Here is a 19129-nt window from a genome sequence, read left to right as displayed (position 1 = left end):
ATAGTTATATGATAATTTTCCTTTAAACCCATCTCTATCTAAGTGTGTGATTAAATGTTAAATGTGATGAGTTTTTAACAATACTAAATTGAAACTTTATTTTTTTACATGGTTTAATAATTTTTTGTTATTAAAATTGAAGTTCCTGTTTCAAAGCTTACAGATAGATGGCTAATTTGTATGTCATTGACACTTTTGGCACTTTTTTGGAGTATTTTCAAAAGTTTTTTTTTTTCCTGTAAATGATTCAATAAATACCGTACCGTGACATTCATACCGAGGTATTACCGTACCGTGAAATTCTGATACCGTTACATCCCTAGTAACCACTGACTTCAATTGTATTAGCTTGTCCTACTATGCAAGTCAATGGTTACAAATGGCTTTCAAAACTATTTTAGGAGAAAAAGTCAGGCTTTGTTGCTGGATAGAAATTGGAATTGTGAGAAAACATGTTGCCATAGCTTTATCTTTTATACTGTAGCGAAACTGTTATCCAAATTATTTGAATTAAAGGGCAATTCTCACATTTTTCTTACAATTTCGAACGATAAATGTAATTTTCTGTAATATTCTGAGAACAAAGTCAGACTTGTAAGACAAACCAATATATCTGAATTGCAGAAGAAAACGGACTTTTTTTTTATTTCATGGCAAAAATGGCCTTACATACTACGTTAATAATAAGGCAACACTTACATTTTTCCTACAATTGCAAGATTGTATTTTGTCTTTGAGAAATGTTCTGCTTTAAAAGTGTTTTTGTACAATTTAGTCATCATTCATGATTATTAATATTTTAAAACTAATAATAAGAATAATAACTATATTTATAAGATACAGAATATAGTAAAAGCGGTTTAATCACAAAAAAAAAAATTAAATAATTCATTATTTACCTTATGAAAGAATTTGATCCAATTCCACAGATTTCTCCTTCTCCTCCATATCAGATGTTTGCTGTAGCTGTAACTTCTACACTCTTCATGTGTCTGTGCAGCCTATTTCACCAGCCCACACTAAAACCTGAGACATAATGGTAAATAAAATATACTTTAAAATTCCTCCAGACAACCTAAAACTGACTGGAGATCAGCTCTGGGCTTCAGGAGGTTTGACCCAGTCCAGACACAGAACAGGAGAGCGGTGAAGGTACAGAGAAGACAACACATGACGGCATTGAAACAGAACTTCTGGCGAAAGGTCTGTGTAAACAGATTGTTCTGACAGGATCTTGATGCTCAACAGGGCTCTCTGAGCTTGCTTTGTAGCCACATAGTTACCGCATATTATGCTATATATATTAGGTTGTCACTTTCAGTACTGGCAGTCGTTCGTTTTAATTTTACTGTGCTCTGTTTTATATTGCATTTATTATGCACATAAATTTTAAACATCTTTGTAAAGCCATTAAATAATTCAAACTATTAATAATATTGATTTTAAGCTTTAAAGGACACTGAATGTTCACGCATATTACAAAAGAGAAAATCATTGCTGTCTATGATAATCATTTTAAAAATCGATACACTTTCTATAATTCTGTATGTTTGTCTTTTATAAAGGCATTTTAATACACACATCATAATGCCTCATACACTCGACTTATAATACCATCTAATATATAATCCTCCTGACAATATAATAAATAATCATGATTTTACAAAAATAACAAGTGTTTTAATGCATTATAACGCACAACAGCCGTTACACAAGCTAATAATTAGCAATTAGCTACAAATAAAACCTCGTTTTCCTACTGTAAGTGTAATTACACTATATTATAAGACTGTTAAGATGTTTAAAAAACAAATTTGCTTAAAAAGACCAGCAACGAAAACATATGAACAAGATATAAACTGTATGGGATACATAATCCAAACCATGTGAATAAAATTCAATAGCCTATTTACTTTTATGGTAATCATTCACAAAACAACCTATTACAACATTGTTTATAAGGCATTTTGCTAGCCTAAAACCTTTCATTAAAAAAAATCGTTGATTTTAGGCTACAGATAATGTGTAAAATCCATGTTCGTAAGACTTTCATATTTCCTTAACCATCTTAAAAATTATTGACAGATCCACACACTCCTACTGTACAATACGTTTTCTTCATGCTATTAATATCAAGTAAATGTTTAGTTATTTGTGTCTTTCAATGTGATGGACTTTATAAAAAAATAGCTTAATTATTATCTAATTCCAAATGTCAACTCTTTATTAAATCAGTGTATAGCTTTAGAAAATGCGTGTAGAGTTGTTGAGGAGTGTGTCTTACCTCAGCGCGCGGCTTTGTCTGGACTCGGGAGTGTGTGACGGTAAGGATTTCCCTTTCTCCAACACACACAGGACTTTCCCCATTCCCAACCCTCACGTGAACCTGCCAACATGAGAGCAGAAAAAGAGCAGGGAAGGAGGAGAGGAGAACGCTTGGCAGAGACAAATGAAAGCTGGCGGTTTATTCTGCTCAAACATTTGCGTTGAGAACTTTCTCTCATCTTTCATGTCGTCTGTGTATTAAAACTCTGGCGATCAAACAGTTACAGAACATTGCCCTAATGTTAATTCTTTTATTGTTGCAGCTTGGTTATTTTGGGAAATAATTCAAAATGTTTTGTTCCGTGTTTGTTTGTTCACAAACAGCTCTGAAATCAATGATAAAAATTGAAGACGTCTCTGTTGGTTGGAGCTTCTAATTATAGAAAAGGTGAGAGGTGCCAGGGGCGAATTTGGGGTTTTTATTTTAGGGGAGCTCAGCTCCAAATGAGAGGGGAAAAAAAAAAAAAAAAAAAAAAAAAAATATATATATATATATATATATATATATATATATATATATATATATATATATATATATATATATATATATATATAAAATTAATAAGATTTGTTCAACACATTTCTACATATAATAGTTTTAATAACTTTTTTTCTAATAACTGATTTATTTTACCTTTGCCATGATGACAGTAAATATTATTTGACTATTGTTCAATATTTTTCAAGACACTTCTATACAGCTTAAAGTGACATTTAAAGGCTTAACTAGGTTAATTAAGTTACAGGCAGGTTAATTAGTCAAGTCATTGTATAACGATGGTTTGTTCTGTAGACTATCGAAAAATATATAGCTTAAAGGAGCTAATAATATTGACCTAAAAAATGTTTTTTAAAAAATGTAAAAATGCTTTTGTTTGAAATAAAACAAATAAGATTTTCTCCAGAAGAAAAAAATATTATCAGACATACTTTGAAAATTTCCTTGCTCTGTTAAACATCATTTGAAAAAGAAAAAAACAAAAATCATTGGGGTGGTGCTAATAATTCTGACTTCAACTGTATATATATATATATATATATATATATATATATATATATATATATATATATATATATATATATATATATATATATATATATATTAACCCTAATGTATTTATAAGTAATAATTTAATAGTAATACACTTAAAAATTTTGACTAAGGGTTGTGTGCTAAGCTAGCTGTATTCCACTGTATTGTATAGACGTGCATAGTCATTTGAATTCTGAACGAGCCATTAGGCTTAACAAACCTACTGTAGTTAAAGCCACTTTATATGTTAAAGTACAATTTTGTTTCCATATTTAATAAATAAAACTGCCACTTTTCTAATGAAATGGCATACATTTAAAAATATATTTATTTTAACCTACAAGCTAATTCACATATTTTTACAAACTGAATCATAATATTAAAATAGAAAATATTTTTAATATAAAACAACACATGAGATGGGCAAACCCGATTGCTCCTATCTGACATTGGGAAACAAGTGATTAAGTGTACCCATAAGAACTGCAAACAAGCGTATATTTTCACAATTGATCAATAAACACACACTTGCACTCGCTTTGCACAGCTGTGGTTTGCTGATCAAATAAAAAATGAAAACGGGGAGGAGCCGAATTCTGCCACCGTCTTCATATCAAATTTAAAGGGGACAGAGAGTAATTTGGTCTACAGTTTATAAGTTAATCAGAAAAGTTTTAGGGGGGCTTGAAAGAAATACAGGGGGGGGGGGGGGGGGGGGGGGGTTAACAGCCCCCCAAAATAGGCCTAGCAACGCCCTAACTATATCGGTCATAACTATAACTGGGCGACATGGTATAGCTCAATGGTTAGCACTGTCACCTCACTGCAATAAGGTCACTGGTTCGAGTCCCGGCTGGGTCAGTTGGCATTTCTGGTGCTGGTGCATGTTTTTCCCGTGTTGGCTTTGGTTTTCTCCGGGTTCTCCGATTTCCCCCCACAGTCCAAAGACATACACTATAGGTGAACTTAATAAAAATAAATTGTGTGTATGTGTGTATGGGTGTTTCCCAGAACTAGGTTGCAGTTGGAAGGGCATATGTAAAACATATACTGGATAAGTTGGCTGTTTATTCCGCTGTGGCGACCCTTTGGTGAAAATAAATGAAAAACTTCAGTTTGTTTCTAAGATTTTTTAGAAATGTATTCTCCTTTTTTTTGAGAAAACTGCGTGAACACAAAATGTCTTAAGAAGAAAAATCCTTCCATGAAAATGGCCTTCCATGTTATGTAAATAAAAAATAATTCTTACCTACAAGCTCAAATTAGAAAAAAGTTGGGACAGTAGCCTACAGAAAATGCAAATTAAAAATGAATGTAGTGATTTTAAAATTCACTTTGACAACAAATATTATTTATTGTGTTCCTCATGATTTTTTTTTCCCCCAAAATAAAAACATATTCCAGTTTTGGCTCCTGCAACACAATTAAAAAATAGCTGAAACAGTAAAGCATTTACCACTTTGTAATGTTGGCATTCCTTTTCACAACACTTTAAAGATGTGAAGACACAATTCATGAAGTGTTTCAGGTGTAATTTTTCCATATTCTTCCTGCAAACAAGTCTTAAGGTGGGCAACAGTACGGGGTCTTCGTTGTTGCATTTTTCACATTAAAATGCACCACACATTCTCTATTGGAGACAGGTTGGGACTGCAGACAGGCCAGTCAAGTACCTAGATTCTCTTCTTCCGCAGCCAAGACTTTGTAATGTGTGCAGTTTTGCCTTGTCTTGTTGAAATATGCATGGGGGTCCCTGGAAAAGAAGGATATTGTGCTCCAAAATCTATACTTTTTAGCATTATGGTGTTATCACAGATGTACAGGTTACCTTTGCCAAGGGCACTGATGCATCCTCATAACATGACTGACCTTGGGTTTTGGACTTATTGCTGGTAACAGGTAAAGATTGATCTGAGGTCAAGAGCACCCGTCCATTTCTCCCAAAACAAATACCTGAAATACGGACTCATCTGACCACAGTACGTTTGCACTGCATGATGGTCCATCCCGAATGCCTCCAAGCCCTGAGAAGTCAATGCTGCTTCTGGACACTGTTAACATAAGGCTTTCTTTTGGCACAGTACAGTTTTCGCTGGCATTTGTGAATGCAACTACGTGTTGTGGTACTTGACAAAGGTTTGCCAAAGTAGTCGAGCCCATGTGGTGATGTCCAGTGGTATGCTATGTTCAGTGAAAACTAACTGTATTAATTGTCACTTTTCTTCAAATTCAGATTCATCAAACACATTTTTCGCTCATAATTATTAGAAATATCTTTGTTTTAAAAATGTTTCTGACATTCTGACTTGTATCTGATTTTCATCAGAAAAAGTAATCTAAAGAATCTCTGCCCCTTACTTTATCTAATTCCGTTACAGGTTTGGTCTTTAATTTAATTTAAGGTAGAAAAAAAAGTTGTTAAAGGGACAGTTCTGCCCCAAATTGAAATCCTGTCATCATTTACTCATACTCCACTTGTTCCAAACCTTAATAACTTTCTTTTTACTGCTGAACACAACAAAATATATTTAGAAAAATGCAGCCATCGGCTACCCTTTCTCACCTTGGAAATCAGTGGCCACCGGTTTCCCACATCCTTCAGAATAAATTCATTTGTATTTAACAGAAGACAGAATTGTATTAAGTTTGGATCAAGTAGAGGGTGAGGTAATGGTAAGCAACTTTCATTTTGGTGTAAACTGTGCCTTAAATTGATCTTGTTTATGTCTAAATAAAGACAACATGTCACACGAGGTAATGAAACCAGCCATGGTGATGACCCAGCACTAACTGGACAAAACGTCTGTCATCTGTGGACAGAAGTGCATTATTAAATCACTGTCAAGTATGGAGCGCTCAGAATTCAAAACCTTCAGCGTAAGGAGAGCAGTGGAGCTCTGGACCCAAGCAAAGCTCAGGAGAGAATAAACAGCACTCCCTGACTGTGGTGATGCAAAGACCAAAATGGCCCTTAAATCCTTTAAAAGCTCCGATATGCGATATCACATCACAAGACATGCCTTTGATTTCAACTCCAACAATGACTAACATTTGCCTTTTGCAAACACAAGTGCGTATCTCCAAGTCCATGAGTTATCTCAGTCTGTTTTTACATTATTTCCCAAAACAGGTTGTACTTCATCTGTGGAAATGACTTGTGAACGAAGCAGGTTTGTTTGATGATGTTGTGCCAGCAGTACATTTCTGACAGATGAGTAGAAATGTTATGAACCAGAGGAAAGCATCCACTCTTGACTAAACAGACTTTTTTTGAACAACCTGTTCAGCCAAAAGACACAAACCGAGAGTTTCTAACCTTTAGGGCGCTGATTGAAATACACATCGGAAAAGCACAGGAGTGTTATTGGTGGATACAAGAACGGTTTCTGACAGTTACCAGAGGCTTCATTTCTCTGTGTGATCTCAAGGATCCTTACATATGCCATACATGAGCTGACGGAATTAACCCACTCACAAATACGCTCAAAAATATTTATGAAGAGGTAGCTAACACATGTAACCATGAGCTATTCGATATGCCGGTTTCATATACATCCACGTATACCATATTGTGTCCACCATTTTGCGTCAGGCAGTTCTTTGCCTGTTGGTTATCTAACACAATCTCACTGCGATTTGTAACTTTTTGATTCAGTGACTAATTCATTCGATCTCATTCGTACAATTTAGTTAGACTTTTTTCATCCCCCAATGATGGTTGGGTTTAGGGGTGTGGTTGGGTGCCATGCCTCCTTTTTAAAATCGTACATTTTTGTATGACTGAACTGGTTATTCTTAAAATGAAATGTAATCGTAAGCTTGGAAAGTAGTTTTGGAGAATTCGACGTTTCCTCATTTAAACAGAATGCCCGAGCATACTGCCCGAGAGGCGTTTTAAAGATGGCCATCGAGTGAAATGAATTGCCTTAAAGTAGGCATGTCCAAACTCGGTCCTGGAGGGGCGGTGTCCTGCAAAGCTTAGTTCCAACCCCAATCAGACACACCTGGGCTTGCTAATCAAGCTCTCACTAGGCTTTCTAGAAACATCCTTGCAGCTGTGTTGAGACAAGTTGGAGCTAAACTCTGCAGGACACCGGCCCTCCAGGAAGAAGTTTGGACACCCCTGCCTCAGAGGGGCTTTGGGTGTGGGTGGACTGAACTCGTACAAGTTAACCACTAAACTGACAAAACGTAAAATACTTATGCTTCCTTGTGAGATCACATAGATATATACATTAGATGTCGCCTACCCTGTTGTTGTCTATTGGAAGGAATGCGTCAATAGAGCTGCCATTTTAGTACAGGGACGCACTCCTTTGAAATGAATGCGGGACCCAGCTGCAGTGGAGGACTGTGGCCATCTAAAGCCAGAGATGTACACATATACACATATATCTATAATTGGGAGTTCTCCCGGTGGTCAGTATGCTAATTTTTTTTTTTTATAAATTACGAAAATTATATTTTACATTACTTTTCTACATTGATGGATAAGTGATCGCACAGGCATTCCTGACAAAAAGCTTGTGTTTGTGTGTATGGAAATGTACTATCCACCCTTCCTGAAACGCACCTCCTCTACTGCTTTCACTTCTCATTCTGACATAGGGAGCAATTCGTTTGTGAATAAATCTCCGTTATGAAAGTCTCCTTCACTAGCTGACAATAATACAAGTTTCTGGCAGCGCAGCATCTCGTTGTCATATTTCTTTTGCATTGTTTGCTTATTTTATTGAACAAAACTAGCATAAGCTGAGTATTTAGTGTGAGTTGGTGCTACTTTGCCTTATGGTGAATGCAGTAAGTGACTGTATTATCATCAATAACGTTACCTGTGTAGCACAAAACTTCATAACATACAAAAACGTAAAAACTAAACCTTACCTATGTAATGTTCTGCCTCTGTGCTTTGTTTTCTTTGATTGCTCGTTAATACACCCGTAGACCGCGCTAAAGTCCTGCAATTTCACGTAGTAACACTGTCTTGGCTAGTGAGGTTGAATGACACATGTCCTGGGAGCACTGTACAAATATGGCGGTGCTATTGACGCATGCTCAGGGTCCCTATGCTATATCTAGTGTATATATCTATGGTGAGATAAGGCTGGATTATCCCTGTGTATCTATAATTGTGACGTGCATCTGACTGCTTAATCTCTCTTTGTTATTACAGATTTATAGTAAACCACGTATTCATGGGCCTTATTACAGTGCATCCGGAAAGCATTCATAGTGCTTCACTTTTTCTATTTATATATATATATATATATATATTTTTTTTTATGTTACAGCCTTATTCCAAAATGGGTTAAATTCATTTATTTCCTCGAAATTCAACAATGACAATGTGAAAAAAGATTTTTTTAATTTGTTGCACATTTATTAAAAATAAAAAAATCTGAGAAATTACATGTACATAAGTATTCAGAGCCTTTGCTCAATACATTGTTGATGCGCCTTTGGCAGCATTTACAGCCTCAAGTCTTTTTGAATATGATGACACAAGCATGGCGCAACTGTCTTTGGGAATTGTTGCCCATTCCTCTTTGCAGTACCTCTCAAGCTCTGTCAGGTTGGATGGGAAGCGATGGTGTACAGCCATTTTTAGATCTCTCCAGAGATGTTCAATGGGATTTAGGTCTGGGCTCTGGCTGGGCCACTCAAGGAGTAGTTGTGAAGCCACTCCATTAATATTTTGGTGGTGTGCTTTGGGTCATTGTCCTGCTAGAAGAAGAACCGTCACCCCAGTCTGAGGTCGAGAGCACTCTAAAGCAGGTTTTCATTCAGGATGTCTCTGTACATTGCTGCGTTCATCTTTCCCTCTATCCTGACTAGTCTTCCAGTTCTTGCTGTTGAAAAACATCCCCACAGCATGATGCTGCCACCACCATGCTTCACTGTAGGGATGGTATTAGCCTGGTGATGAGCGGTGTCTGGTTTTCTCCAAACGTACCACCTGGCATTCACTCCAAAGAGTTAAATTTTAGTATCATCAGACCAGAGAATTTTGTTTCTTATGGTCTGAGAGTCCTTCAGATGCCTTTTGGCAAATTCCAGGCAGGGAATGGCTTCCTTCTGGCCACTCTACCATACAGGCCTGATTGGTGGATTGCTGCACAGATGGTTGTCCTTCTGTAAGGTTCTCCTCTCTCCACAGAAGAACACTGGAGCTCAGACAGAATCACCATCATTGATCACCTTCCTGACTTTCGGGCCCTTCTACCCCGATCAGATGGCCGGCCAGCTCTAGGAGTAGTCCTGGTGGTTCAAACATCTTCCACTCAGGGATGATGGAGGCCACTGTGGTCATTGGAACTTTCCGAGCAGCAGAAATCGTTCTGTAACCTTCCCCAGCCTTGTGCCTCATGACAATACTGTCTCTGAGGTCTACAGACAATTTCCTTTGTCTTCATGCTTGGTTTAAGCTTTGACATGCACTGTCAACCCTGGGACTTTATATAGACAGGTGTATGCCTTTTCAAATCATGTCCAATCAACTGAATTGACCACAGTTGAACAATTAAGCCGCTGAAACATCTCAAGAATGATCAGTGGAAGCAGAATGTACCTGAGCTCAATTTAGAGCTTTACAGCAAAGGCTGAGAATACTGGTGTACATGTGATATTTCAGGTTTGTTAGTTTTAATAAATTTGAATAAAAATCTTTTCACATTGTCATTATGGGGTATTGTGTGTAGAATTTTGGGGAAATAAATCAATTTAATCCATTTTAGGAATAAATCTGTAACATAAAAAATGTGGGAATAGTTAAGCTCTATAAATGCTTTCCAGATGCACTGTAACTAGAATATAATACTTATTGCAAAAGAATGTCCCCCCAGATTGGCAAAATATGGCATAACTTAACAAATAAAAGGCAATTGTGACTTTTTACCCCCCATAAAATTCAGATTTTATTTATATACTTTTAATATATGCTTTAAAAATGTCATAATTATGAGAGATTTGGTATTAAGAGAAATCAGTTTTGACTTTTCTCAGAATTGAGAAGTTTTTAAATTTTCATTACAAAAAAAAAGAACTGTGAGATGATGGAAAATGAAGAATTTGAAACTAGACTAAGCTCAGAATTTGTTTTGACCTGATATTAAAGGACTTTTTGAAAGCTAAAGTGACAGTGTGCCAATTTTCTTTCCATCTTTTAGTACATGCCTTAACTCATCATTAATTCATAATGAAGTAAAGTTACATTTAGCACAGCTTTATTTATGTACTGTTATGGTGAAGTGTTACCCTTTATTCTGTTCAACACAAAAGAAGATATTTTGAAGAAAGCTGAAAGTCTGACTTCATAGTCGATAAAAAAATAAGGGTTAATGGTTATGCCTTGCAATGAATATTAAAAGATAATATCGCTAAACAATAGGGTATACGCAGAAGTATGCTTAAGGACTTTTAATTTGTCAGTAACCCGAGTTAAGCATTTCCTAACTGTATACTAATGCAAAATCGGCGCATTTATGATGTTTTCTTTAAAATCAGCGATCTCCACTGGCTCAGTGATATCTGATAAAAAAGTGGGTCTCAGATTGTACAAGAAGCACTGCATTAAATAAAATTTTCCCCACCATGTCTTTAAAAAATATGAACTTTATTTCACCCCAGTATACTCTATGGAGCTTCTGTGCTAGCCTGCTGAGTCGAACAGGCATGTGCGAGTAAACGGCTTTTTGTCTCGTTTTACGCTTAAGCAGCTAAATGAATGCAAAGTCTTTTTAACTGGTTGTATTTTAATTACATTACAACATCGATGCTGTAAAAGGAGCCGTATAAAATGAAAAAAAAAGTCACATTAACCGTTCACCGGAAGTTTACCAGTATGGGAAGAAACACTAGCTCGCACTAGCATATACCCTATTTAACCCTGTGGTGCAAAAGTTGCCCAACTGACATAGAATGGTGAAGGGACTGCCCATTACAGTAAATGGATTCTTGAGGGTGAGCTCATTTGCCGAACTACCAATCACAAATCACATTTACAACTTCCTACTTATGACCTAGCAAACATTTTTGAGCAACCATAGTGATGTGTAAACAAAGAGGAAAATCTAAACAGAGGCATGGAGGCTGCTTTATATAATTCATCCTGTCCAGCAGCCTAAATATCATCACTGGCAGCCACTCCCTAGCAACCATTTTGACCCCCCTATTAAAGTATTTCTCACGAATGAGGCTTTGAAGATGAGAATGTTGCTAGCAAATTATTAGTTGACATTATGGATCTTTTTTTTTAGGTTGATCCACTTCTGTATTGTGTGGTTGACAAGACGTCATGCAACACACTTACTTTAAAGAGATTGTGCTAAAGGACAGACAATGGGGTGTGGGAGATTCAGAATTAATATGAGTGAATAAAAAACAGTTGTTCACTGTATTTGTTTAACATGTTTGTAGGATCAGGTTTTGAAAAATCCTGACTGATTATTTTTGATAAAAATGTCAGCGCATACCTACTTACAAACCAATAAAAAAATATGATACAATGAATGTAATCATGGGGTTAAGCATGGTTTCTAATTCAATAAAATGTATAGAAACAAAGCCAATTGAAAAATACACTCACCGGCCACTTTATTAGGTACTGCTTTCTAGTTCCGGGTTGGACCCCCTTTTGCCTTCAGAATTGCCTTAATCCTTCATGGCATAGATTCAACAAGGTACTGGAAAATTCCTCAGAGATTTTGGGCCATATTTACATGATGGCATCACAATTGCTGCAGATTTGTTGGCTGCACATCCATGATGTGAATCTCCTGTTCCACCACATCCTGATAGATGTGCTCTATTGGATTGAGACCTGGTGACTGTGGAGGCCATTTGAGTACAGTGAACTCATTGTTATGTTCATGAAGTGTTATTCTGCTGGAAGACACTGGTCACACACCACATCCCCCACACAATTACACCACCACAAGCAACCTGAACTGTTGATACAAATTCTGACCGACCATACTCATGTCACAGCAGAAATCCAGTATCAGACCAGACGTTTTTACAATCTTCTATTGTCCAATTTTGGTGAGCCTGTGCCAATTGTAGCCTCGGTTTCGTGTTCTTAGCCGACAGGAGTGGCACCCGGTGTGGTCTTCTGCTGCTGTAGCCCATCTGCCTCAAGGTTGGACATGCTGCGAGTTCAGAGATGCTCATATGCATATCTTGGTTGTAACGAGTGGTTGAGTAACCGTTGCCTTTCTATGAGTTCGAACCAGTCTGGCCATTATTCTCTGACATCAACAAGGCATTTGCGCCCACAGAACTGTCGGACCCTAGAGATGGTTGTGCGTGAAAATCCCAGTAGGTCAGCAGTTACTGAAATACTCAGACCAGCCTGTCTGGCACCAACAACCATGACATGTTTAAAGTCACTTAAATCCCCTTTCTTCCCCATTCTGATGCTCGGTTTGAACTGCAGCAGATTGTCTTGACCATGTCTACATGCCTAAATGCATTTGGTTGCTGCCATATGATTGGCAGATTAGAAATTTGCGTTAACAAATAGTTGGACCGGTGTACCTAATAAAGTGGCCAGTAAGTTCAAGTGCTTTCACAAAAAAAAAAAAAAAAAAAACAATTATACAAACAACACTAATAAAAATAACATCAGGGTGGTTATGCATGAATTTGTAAGTTATTTGTAAAAGCAAAGTTATTTTGCATCATCCTGAAAGCGAATCATAAAAAAAAAAAAATAATAAATGCATTAAATCATTATGAAATTATACAAATATAAAAAACAACAGAAGTGTTGTAAGAAATCATATATCCAATTGTATGGTATACCAGTCATATCATAAATTAGCGATATTTAACAGAATGCTGCAACAAAAACAAACAAAGTGAAGTATATAAAAAGCCATATAAACAAACATAAGCATTTCATTTACGTTTAATAAATGCGAGCGTTCCAAACTTCAAGTCCTAGAATCCATTTGACATTCAGAAGGAACGCATATTACAGCAAACTAGCACTAGCGAATCAGATTAAACAAATCAAAAGTGTATCCATTCCTGAAGGCTTTTCGAATGCTTCATTACAAACGAACAATGATATAAATACTCCACTGTGCATTAAAAAGCTGTTAGATGACAGAGAGAGCGAGAGAAAGAAAGAAACAGGGGAATCGCCATACAAGGATCGGAAACAGACTCAGGTTGATCTGAGTCATAACACACACACACACACACACACACACACACACACACACACACACACAATCTCTCACAGTAGTGCACAAAAGCAAGTCTTCAAGAAGTGTCTGTCAATAAATAAGGCTATTCACAAAATTCAAGTGTCATAAAACAGGGGCTAACACCACCTCTATGCTACGCAAACAATATATTACAACGGAATTTTAAAGCTAACTTATAAATGGCTTCACTACCCAAAAAAACATCAATAAGGCATAACCTTTCAGCCAATAAGAACTAGCAAAACAATTAAAAATCATGAAACTTCAGTGTCTGTAAATTCTACATCACATAACATAGGACAGTGTCATGTGGTACTTTATGATTAAAGAGGCAGTGAAATTCCTTCAGCATGGAAACCTGAGAACAGACAGCACTGCTCTGAAGCTGAACTCGATTAGAATAACCAGTGGAAATGACTTTAAAAGTTCCTCTAAAAGTGTTGCAGAGCCCAGTAAACATACACAGGAGGTATCAGGAGTGTATTATGGCTCTATGTCGTCATCTTCCTCCAGGGGCGTGGCTTCTCCTCTGCGTGGGAGGGGCATTGCGTCAGTTCCCAGAAGCCCTCTGCGCAGGACATACGGACAGGCTGGCCCACTGGGGATGTCGGCAAATCCTTTTAGGAGATAAAAAGGTGAGAAATAAATGTGTCGACTGAAATAACTGCTCTTTTATTAATTCTACAACTACACACCACTATTATTGGTTTAAGCACCACCATTAAGGGATTTTGGGGAGCTTGAAACAGTGGCAATTCCGGGAGACAGAACAATATGGGAGATGATTCCGAAATACGGGGGAAAAAAAATGGAAGTGTTAGCAGGTATGCCCAGCAGGTTGCTAAGTAACCGTTTTCTCAGAGGATGACAAGCTGACACAACATTACTGCAAATCTGATACAAGTTTTATTTATGGAGAAAATTACAAAGCACTGAAGTTTGAGATTTGTGTATATTCCATACAAAATATGAAGCTAATTGGTCAGTTCTTGTCACATGACTCACAGTGTGCTCATGGCATTCTGAAGATGTTTTCAACTGGATTCGCCTGGAAGGTGCAAGCATTAAGCTCAAGTGATTTACATGCCAAATAAATGCAAAGACGCGAATAGACGCTAAGGAGTTTTTCTACTGGTCCGATCAGGCCAGTGGTTCAGATTTTTACTTGCCCTGCCAAAATTTTACTGACCCCACCAAAAAAAAAAAAAAAAAAAGGAAGTTAAAAGCTATTTTTTAAGCCACATATTTTAAACAATGTGTCAACAAAGTCTGTGACTCTAGAATTTCAATACCTAACAAATGTTAAAAGTGTTTTGCAAACAAAAAGAGCAGAGGAAAATGAGGTATTTTATTGCGGTTCGAAATTATTTAACAAAAGGTGGCTGACTTATCAAACTGATGGCAAACTGTGCAAAACATCACTTCATTTTTTAGTTGCGTTGTTCACATGTAAATGTCTGCTTCCAGGACGTCAGAAACAGACCTTTTCTTTTAGCCTTATAATTTGATGTTGCCGCCATGTTGCTGTTTCATCGCTGTACTGGTTGTCACCAGGTTACGGAAAAAAATAGGATGGTCAAAACATCAAATCAAATAAGAGGAACTGGAAAGCAATATGGTGATTACGACATCACAGAGAAGGTAGTGTTTAAAGACTTATAAGCACAAACTTAAAATGTACGCAATTTACAAATTGTCGCAGACAAATTAAATGTTAATGACAAGGCAGCACTGTCCCGATCGGGCCAGTAATGATCCTGTCTACTGTCCCAAACGTCTCTCACGCTAGCCCTGGGCCACCAGGCAGTCCATTATTGTTGAACCCTGGACATCCTGTGAATGACTTGATTCGCATAAATGAGGTAGGTGAATTGTTCAAGTTGAACTTTCTCTTGTAGGGGCGATTATGGCGTAGTGCCTGTTGTAGGTGTCCCGAGGGGAAATCCTCTTGCCGACACTAGATATCAGCTCATCAAACTGGGCTCTGCTCAGTCTGAAGCATCACTCTATCATCCAGGTTTCTGGAGGAGTTGATGGTCTCACAGAGCTGGGTTCACCTCTGAAGGGATCTAGTGAACTCAGACACTGCATCTAAGCTGTTTTTCAGCCTTTCTAAAGCACAAAGCACAGTTACTCTCTCAGTAAAATCCTTGTTAGCCATTTAGTAACAAAGCTAGAGTCACAGAGCGGAGAGAAGCTCTGCCCATGGCGCAAATCCGTGTCTATTGTGAAGTGAATATGACGCACGAGTTAAACAAATTTAATGCACAAAAGAAGGAAGTAAAACTGCTCGTGCATCTATTTCCATGCGAATAGCGTGATTTATCTGCGTGTGCCATGTCTAGTGTGAACACAGCATCAGGCTAAACAGTAGATATCATTACCAATAATTTTAGGAACCATAAAAAGTTCCTCCAGTGTGAAAAACCCATGGGATATGCATTTATATGCAATTGACCCCACGTTATCAAAAATTTACTTGAAGAGGAAAAGGAAGTTTTTTTGATTGAAGATTACTAGGCCACATTATTAAAAAAATCCTAAAGGACACACTTATAATGGGTACTGCAATATTCAATTAACTTAAAGGTGCAGTAGATGATTGTCTTAAGAAGCATTTTTTGTTGAGCTGGTTGAAAGTCTCTTCACAGTCTAATAGTGATGATTACAGTAAATGATCTAAATGTGTTCATATGTATTTTTATATTCTGGGTAAGGCATAAAACTAAAAAATGTTCATCCAATTAAATATTGTCCAGATAAGTACCTCAATCTGTCTGTCAACAAATGCAGATTTAGGCTTTTGCGCTTCTCTGTTCACGCATATCCGGCATTAGCCTGTGCACGTCTGCATGAGCATTGCGTGTGCACGCCTAGATGAGTGTCGCGCGTCTACATGCACACGAGAGTAACAGTCGCGGCAAAATCAAATGCTGAATTGAAACTTTTTAAACTGCTTAATCAATATTGGAGTTACTTTTGCACGCTGGAGGAAAGATGACACCATGGCTGAAGTATTTCTGTTAGGTAATGCTCAGTTTTACAACTATTTTAGCTTCACGCAGAGCTGATGTGGAGTGTGTTGTGTTATGAATGGGTTATGTGGACAGACGTGTTGTTCAGCCACTGAAATCTCCAGTTGAAAGATTGATGTGACTATTTTCAGTTTCATGAGGGCCTTTTACCGCATTGATAATGGAGATTTTTATTTAGTTCAACAACAAAACATCAGTAAATAGCGCTATTCTGCCTAACCTGCTTCACTGAGCTGAAGTTGGTTATATATTTACATTCGGTCATTTTTGAGCAATGACAGCCTGTGACGCACTCCCGATATTGTTTACTGCTACTCTACATATTCGCTATGACATATCAAGTATGTAATGTAATTTAATGTAATGTGTATTTATATAGCGCATTTATTGTGTATGGCCATACACCCAAAGCGCTTTACAATCATGAGGGGGGGTCTCTCCACACCACCACCAGTGTGCAGCATCCACTTGGATGATGCGACGGCTGCCACAGGACAACGGCGCCAGTGCACTTACCACACACCAGCTATTAGTGGAGTGGAGAGACAGTGATAGAGCCAATTCGGTGGAAGGGGATGATTGGGAGGCCATGATCGTAAGGGCCGATAGAGGGACTTTGGCCAGGACACCGGGGTTACACCCCTGCTCTTTCACGAGAAGTGCCATGGGATTTTTAATGACCACAGAGAGTGAGGACCTCGGTTTAACGTCTCATCCGAAAGACGGCGCTCACTGACAGTGTAGTGTCCCCTTCACTTTTACTGGGGCATTAGGACTCACACAGACCACAGGTTGAGCGCCCCCTGCTGGCCTCACTAACACCACTTCCAACAGCAACCTAGTGTTCCCTAGCGGTCTCCCATCCAGGTACTAACCAGGCTCAGCCCTGCTTAGCTTCAGTGAGTAACCGGTCTTGGGCTGCAGGGTGACATGGCTGTGGGTATATATTTCCTGCACGCCGCCGGCCAACCACAACATACACATCTAACTGGCGAATGACAACTAATGGGTTGTCTGCTGTCGTGTCGCAGTGCGCGCATTTGCAATTTCAGGAGGCGTGGCTTTGAAACACAGTCCCTCCCCTGCCATCTAAAGAATTTAGGTATGTGACCTTAAAAAGGTCGCACACCAGATGCGCCATGCCACGCAGCGCCATGCATTTTAAAATTGTAATCATAGATGTCTGTCAGATTATGCAAATTCCCACCACAAGTCAGTGGCGCTCAGCTACGACTTAGGACACTGTTCATATTTCTGCTGCGCCACAGAGCGCCATCTGAATAGTTTCATAATAAATAACATGCGAATGTGTCCGGTGTGCGTTACTTCTAATTGTCATATGCGCTGCGCTGCATGGTGCATGGGGTGTGCAACCCCTTTATAATAGTTCTCTTACCTTTCATTACAACCTCTGGCAGGCCGTATGGTTCATATTCGGTCTCATCATAAGCAGCAGACATGCGGTTGCGGTTTTGCCGGATGCGTTCAGCGAGGTGTGCTGGGTCACTCATAGGGAACACGCTGGATAGCAGCAGTTGGTTTGTAACAGTGTGTGGGGTCGGGGAGAGGGCCGGTGAGTCTACAGACGCTTTATCACCTTCATCTTGCTCCGTCTGCAGCTGTTCTCCATCTGTCTGAGTGCAGGCGTGGACGGGCGGCTGTTTGACTGCTAAATGCATCTCTCGACTCTCCTCCATCTGCGTGGACACACTTATGACCCCTGTTCTGTTACAAACTCCACTGACCTCTGCTTTTTGACCTTGAGCTGATTCGTTTCTGATTGTGTTTTCCACAGCAGTGTAATGTTTGTTCTGTTTATCTGTTGCATCTCCACGATGTTTATCCAAAGCAACAGTTCCCATAGTTTCAGAATTGTGGAAATCAGCGTTCCCATAGGACTCAGTGATTGCATTTGTGTTGATTACCTCGGCCTGATATTTGGTTGAGATGGAAACACTGATTAAGGCATCTTCCTGGCTGTTAGCACTGGCATCTGTCACTTTGGGCTGACCCTCAGGAGACAATGAGGCAACCGGCTGAGACTCTGAATGACTGTAATCTGTTGGTTTGGTCTGTAGCGGTGACAGCTTGTCACGAGTGTTACTAGTCATTATATCTGAGATGCAGACAGGAGGACTTTTATCGCAGTGGTGGTTAGCAGAGCTGTTCTCACACTTGTGTTGAGCATTATCCTTGGTTAGCAGCTTCTTATTTCTAGCCATAATGTCCTGAAAACAATTAAAGAAACAAGTCTGTGAACATTTTGAAGTTTTTTTTTATAATACACAAAAAAGAAAGATCTATCAATATTTACTCAGTGTTGTGTCCAAATACAACATTTTTCAGAAACCAAGTTTTGCACACATTTATTTTTATCTGTAATAAACTGGATAATGTACTTTATAGCAGGCTGTAATTAGAAAAAAATATATTTGTGTAGTGTATTTCCCTGCCCAGTTAGTTTTTTTGTATATTTTCCCAATACAAAAGTGTGACTGCTACTTGAAATGCAATTAGAAAAAGGT

General features: G+C 38.2%; 1 protein-coding gene across 5 annotated transcripts in view; it reads right to left on the bottom strand.

Annotated features, from left to right (window-relative positions):
- Nucleotides 1-13249: 13249 nt before the first annotated feature.
- si:dkeyp-115e12.6 overlaps nt 13250-19129 on the bottom strand; it is a 61312-nt gene continuing 55432 nt past the window's right edge. For 4 of the 5 annotated variants that reach the window (XM_087280996.1, XM_087280998.1, XM_087280995.1 and 1 more), the window contains exons 15-16: nt 18001-18832; nt 13250-14186 (exon numbers count right to left, since the gene is read on the bottom strand). In XM_087280996.1, coding sequence (XP_087137122.1) covers nt 14053-14186; nt 18001-18832 — 966 coding nt within the window. In that variant the 3' untranslated portion in view covers nt 13250-14052. Of the gene's footprint in view, nt 14187-14458; nt 15527-16032; nt 18833-19129 lie in introns of those variants that run through there. The other variant, XR_015507019.1, reaches the window with a different exon arrangement.

Source organism: Danio rerio, chromosome 14 (assembly GCF_052040795.2).
Source record: "Danio rerio strain M-AB ecotype USA chromosome 14, GRCz13ab, whole genome shotgun sequence".
Classification (NCBI taxonomy): domain Eukaryota; kingdom Metazoa; phylum Chordata; class Actinopteri; order Cypriniformes; family Danionidae; genus Danio; species Danio rerio.
The sequence above is the reverse complement of the archived record's forward strand: the minus strand, read 5'-3'. Positions and strand labels throughout refer to the sequence as shown.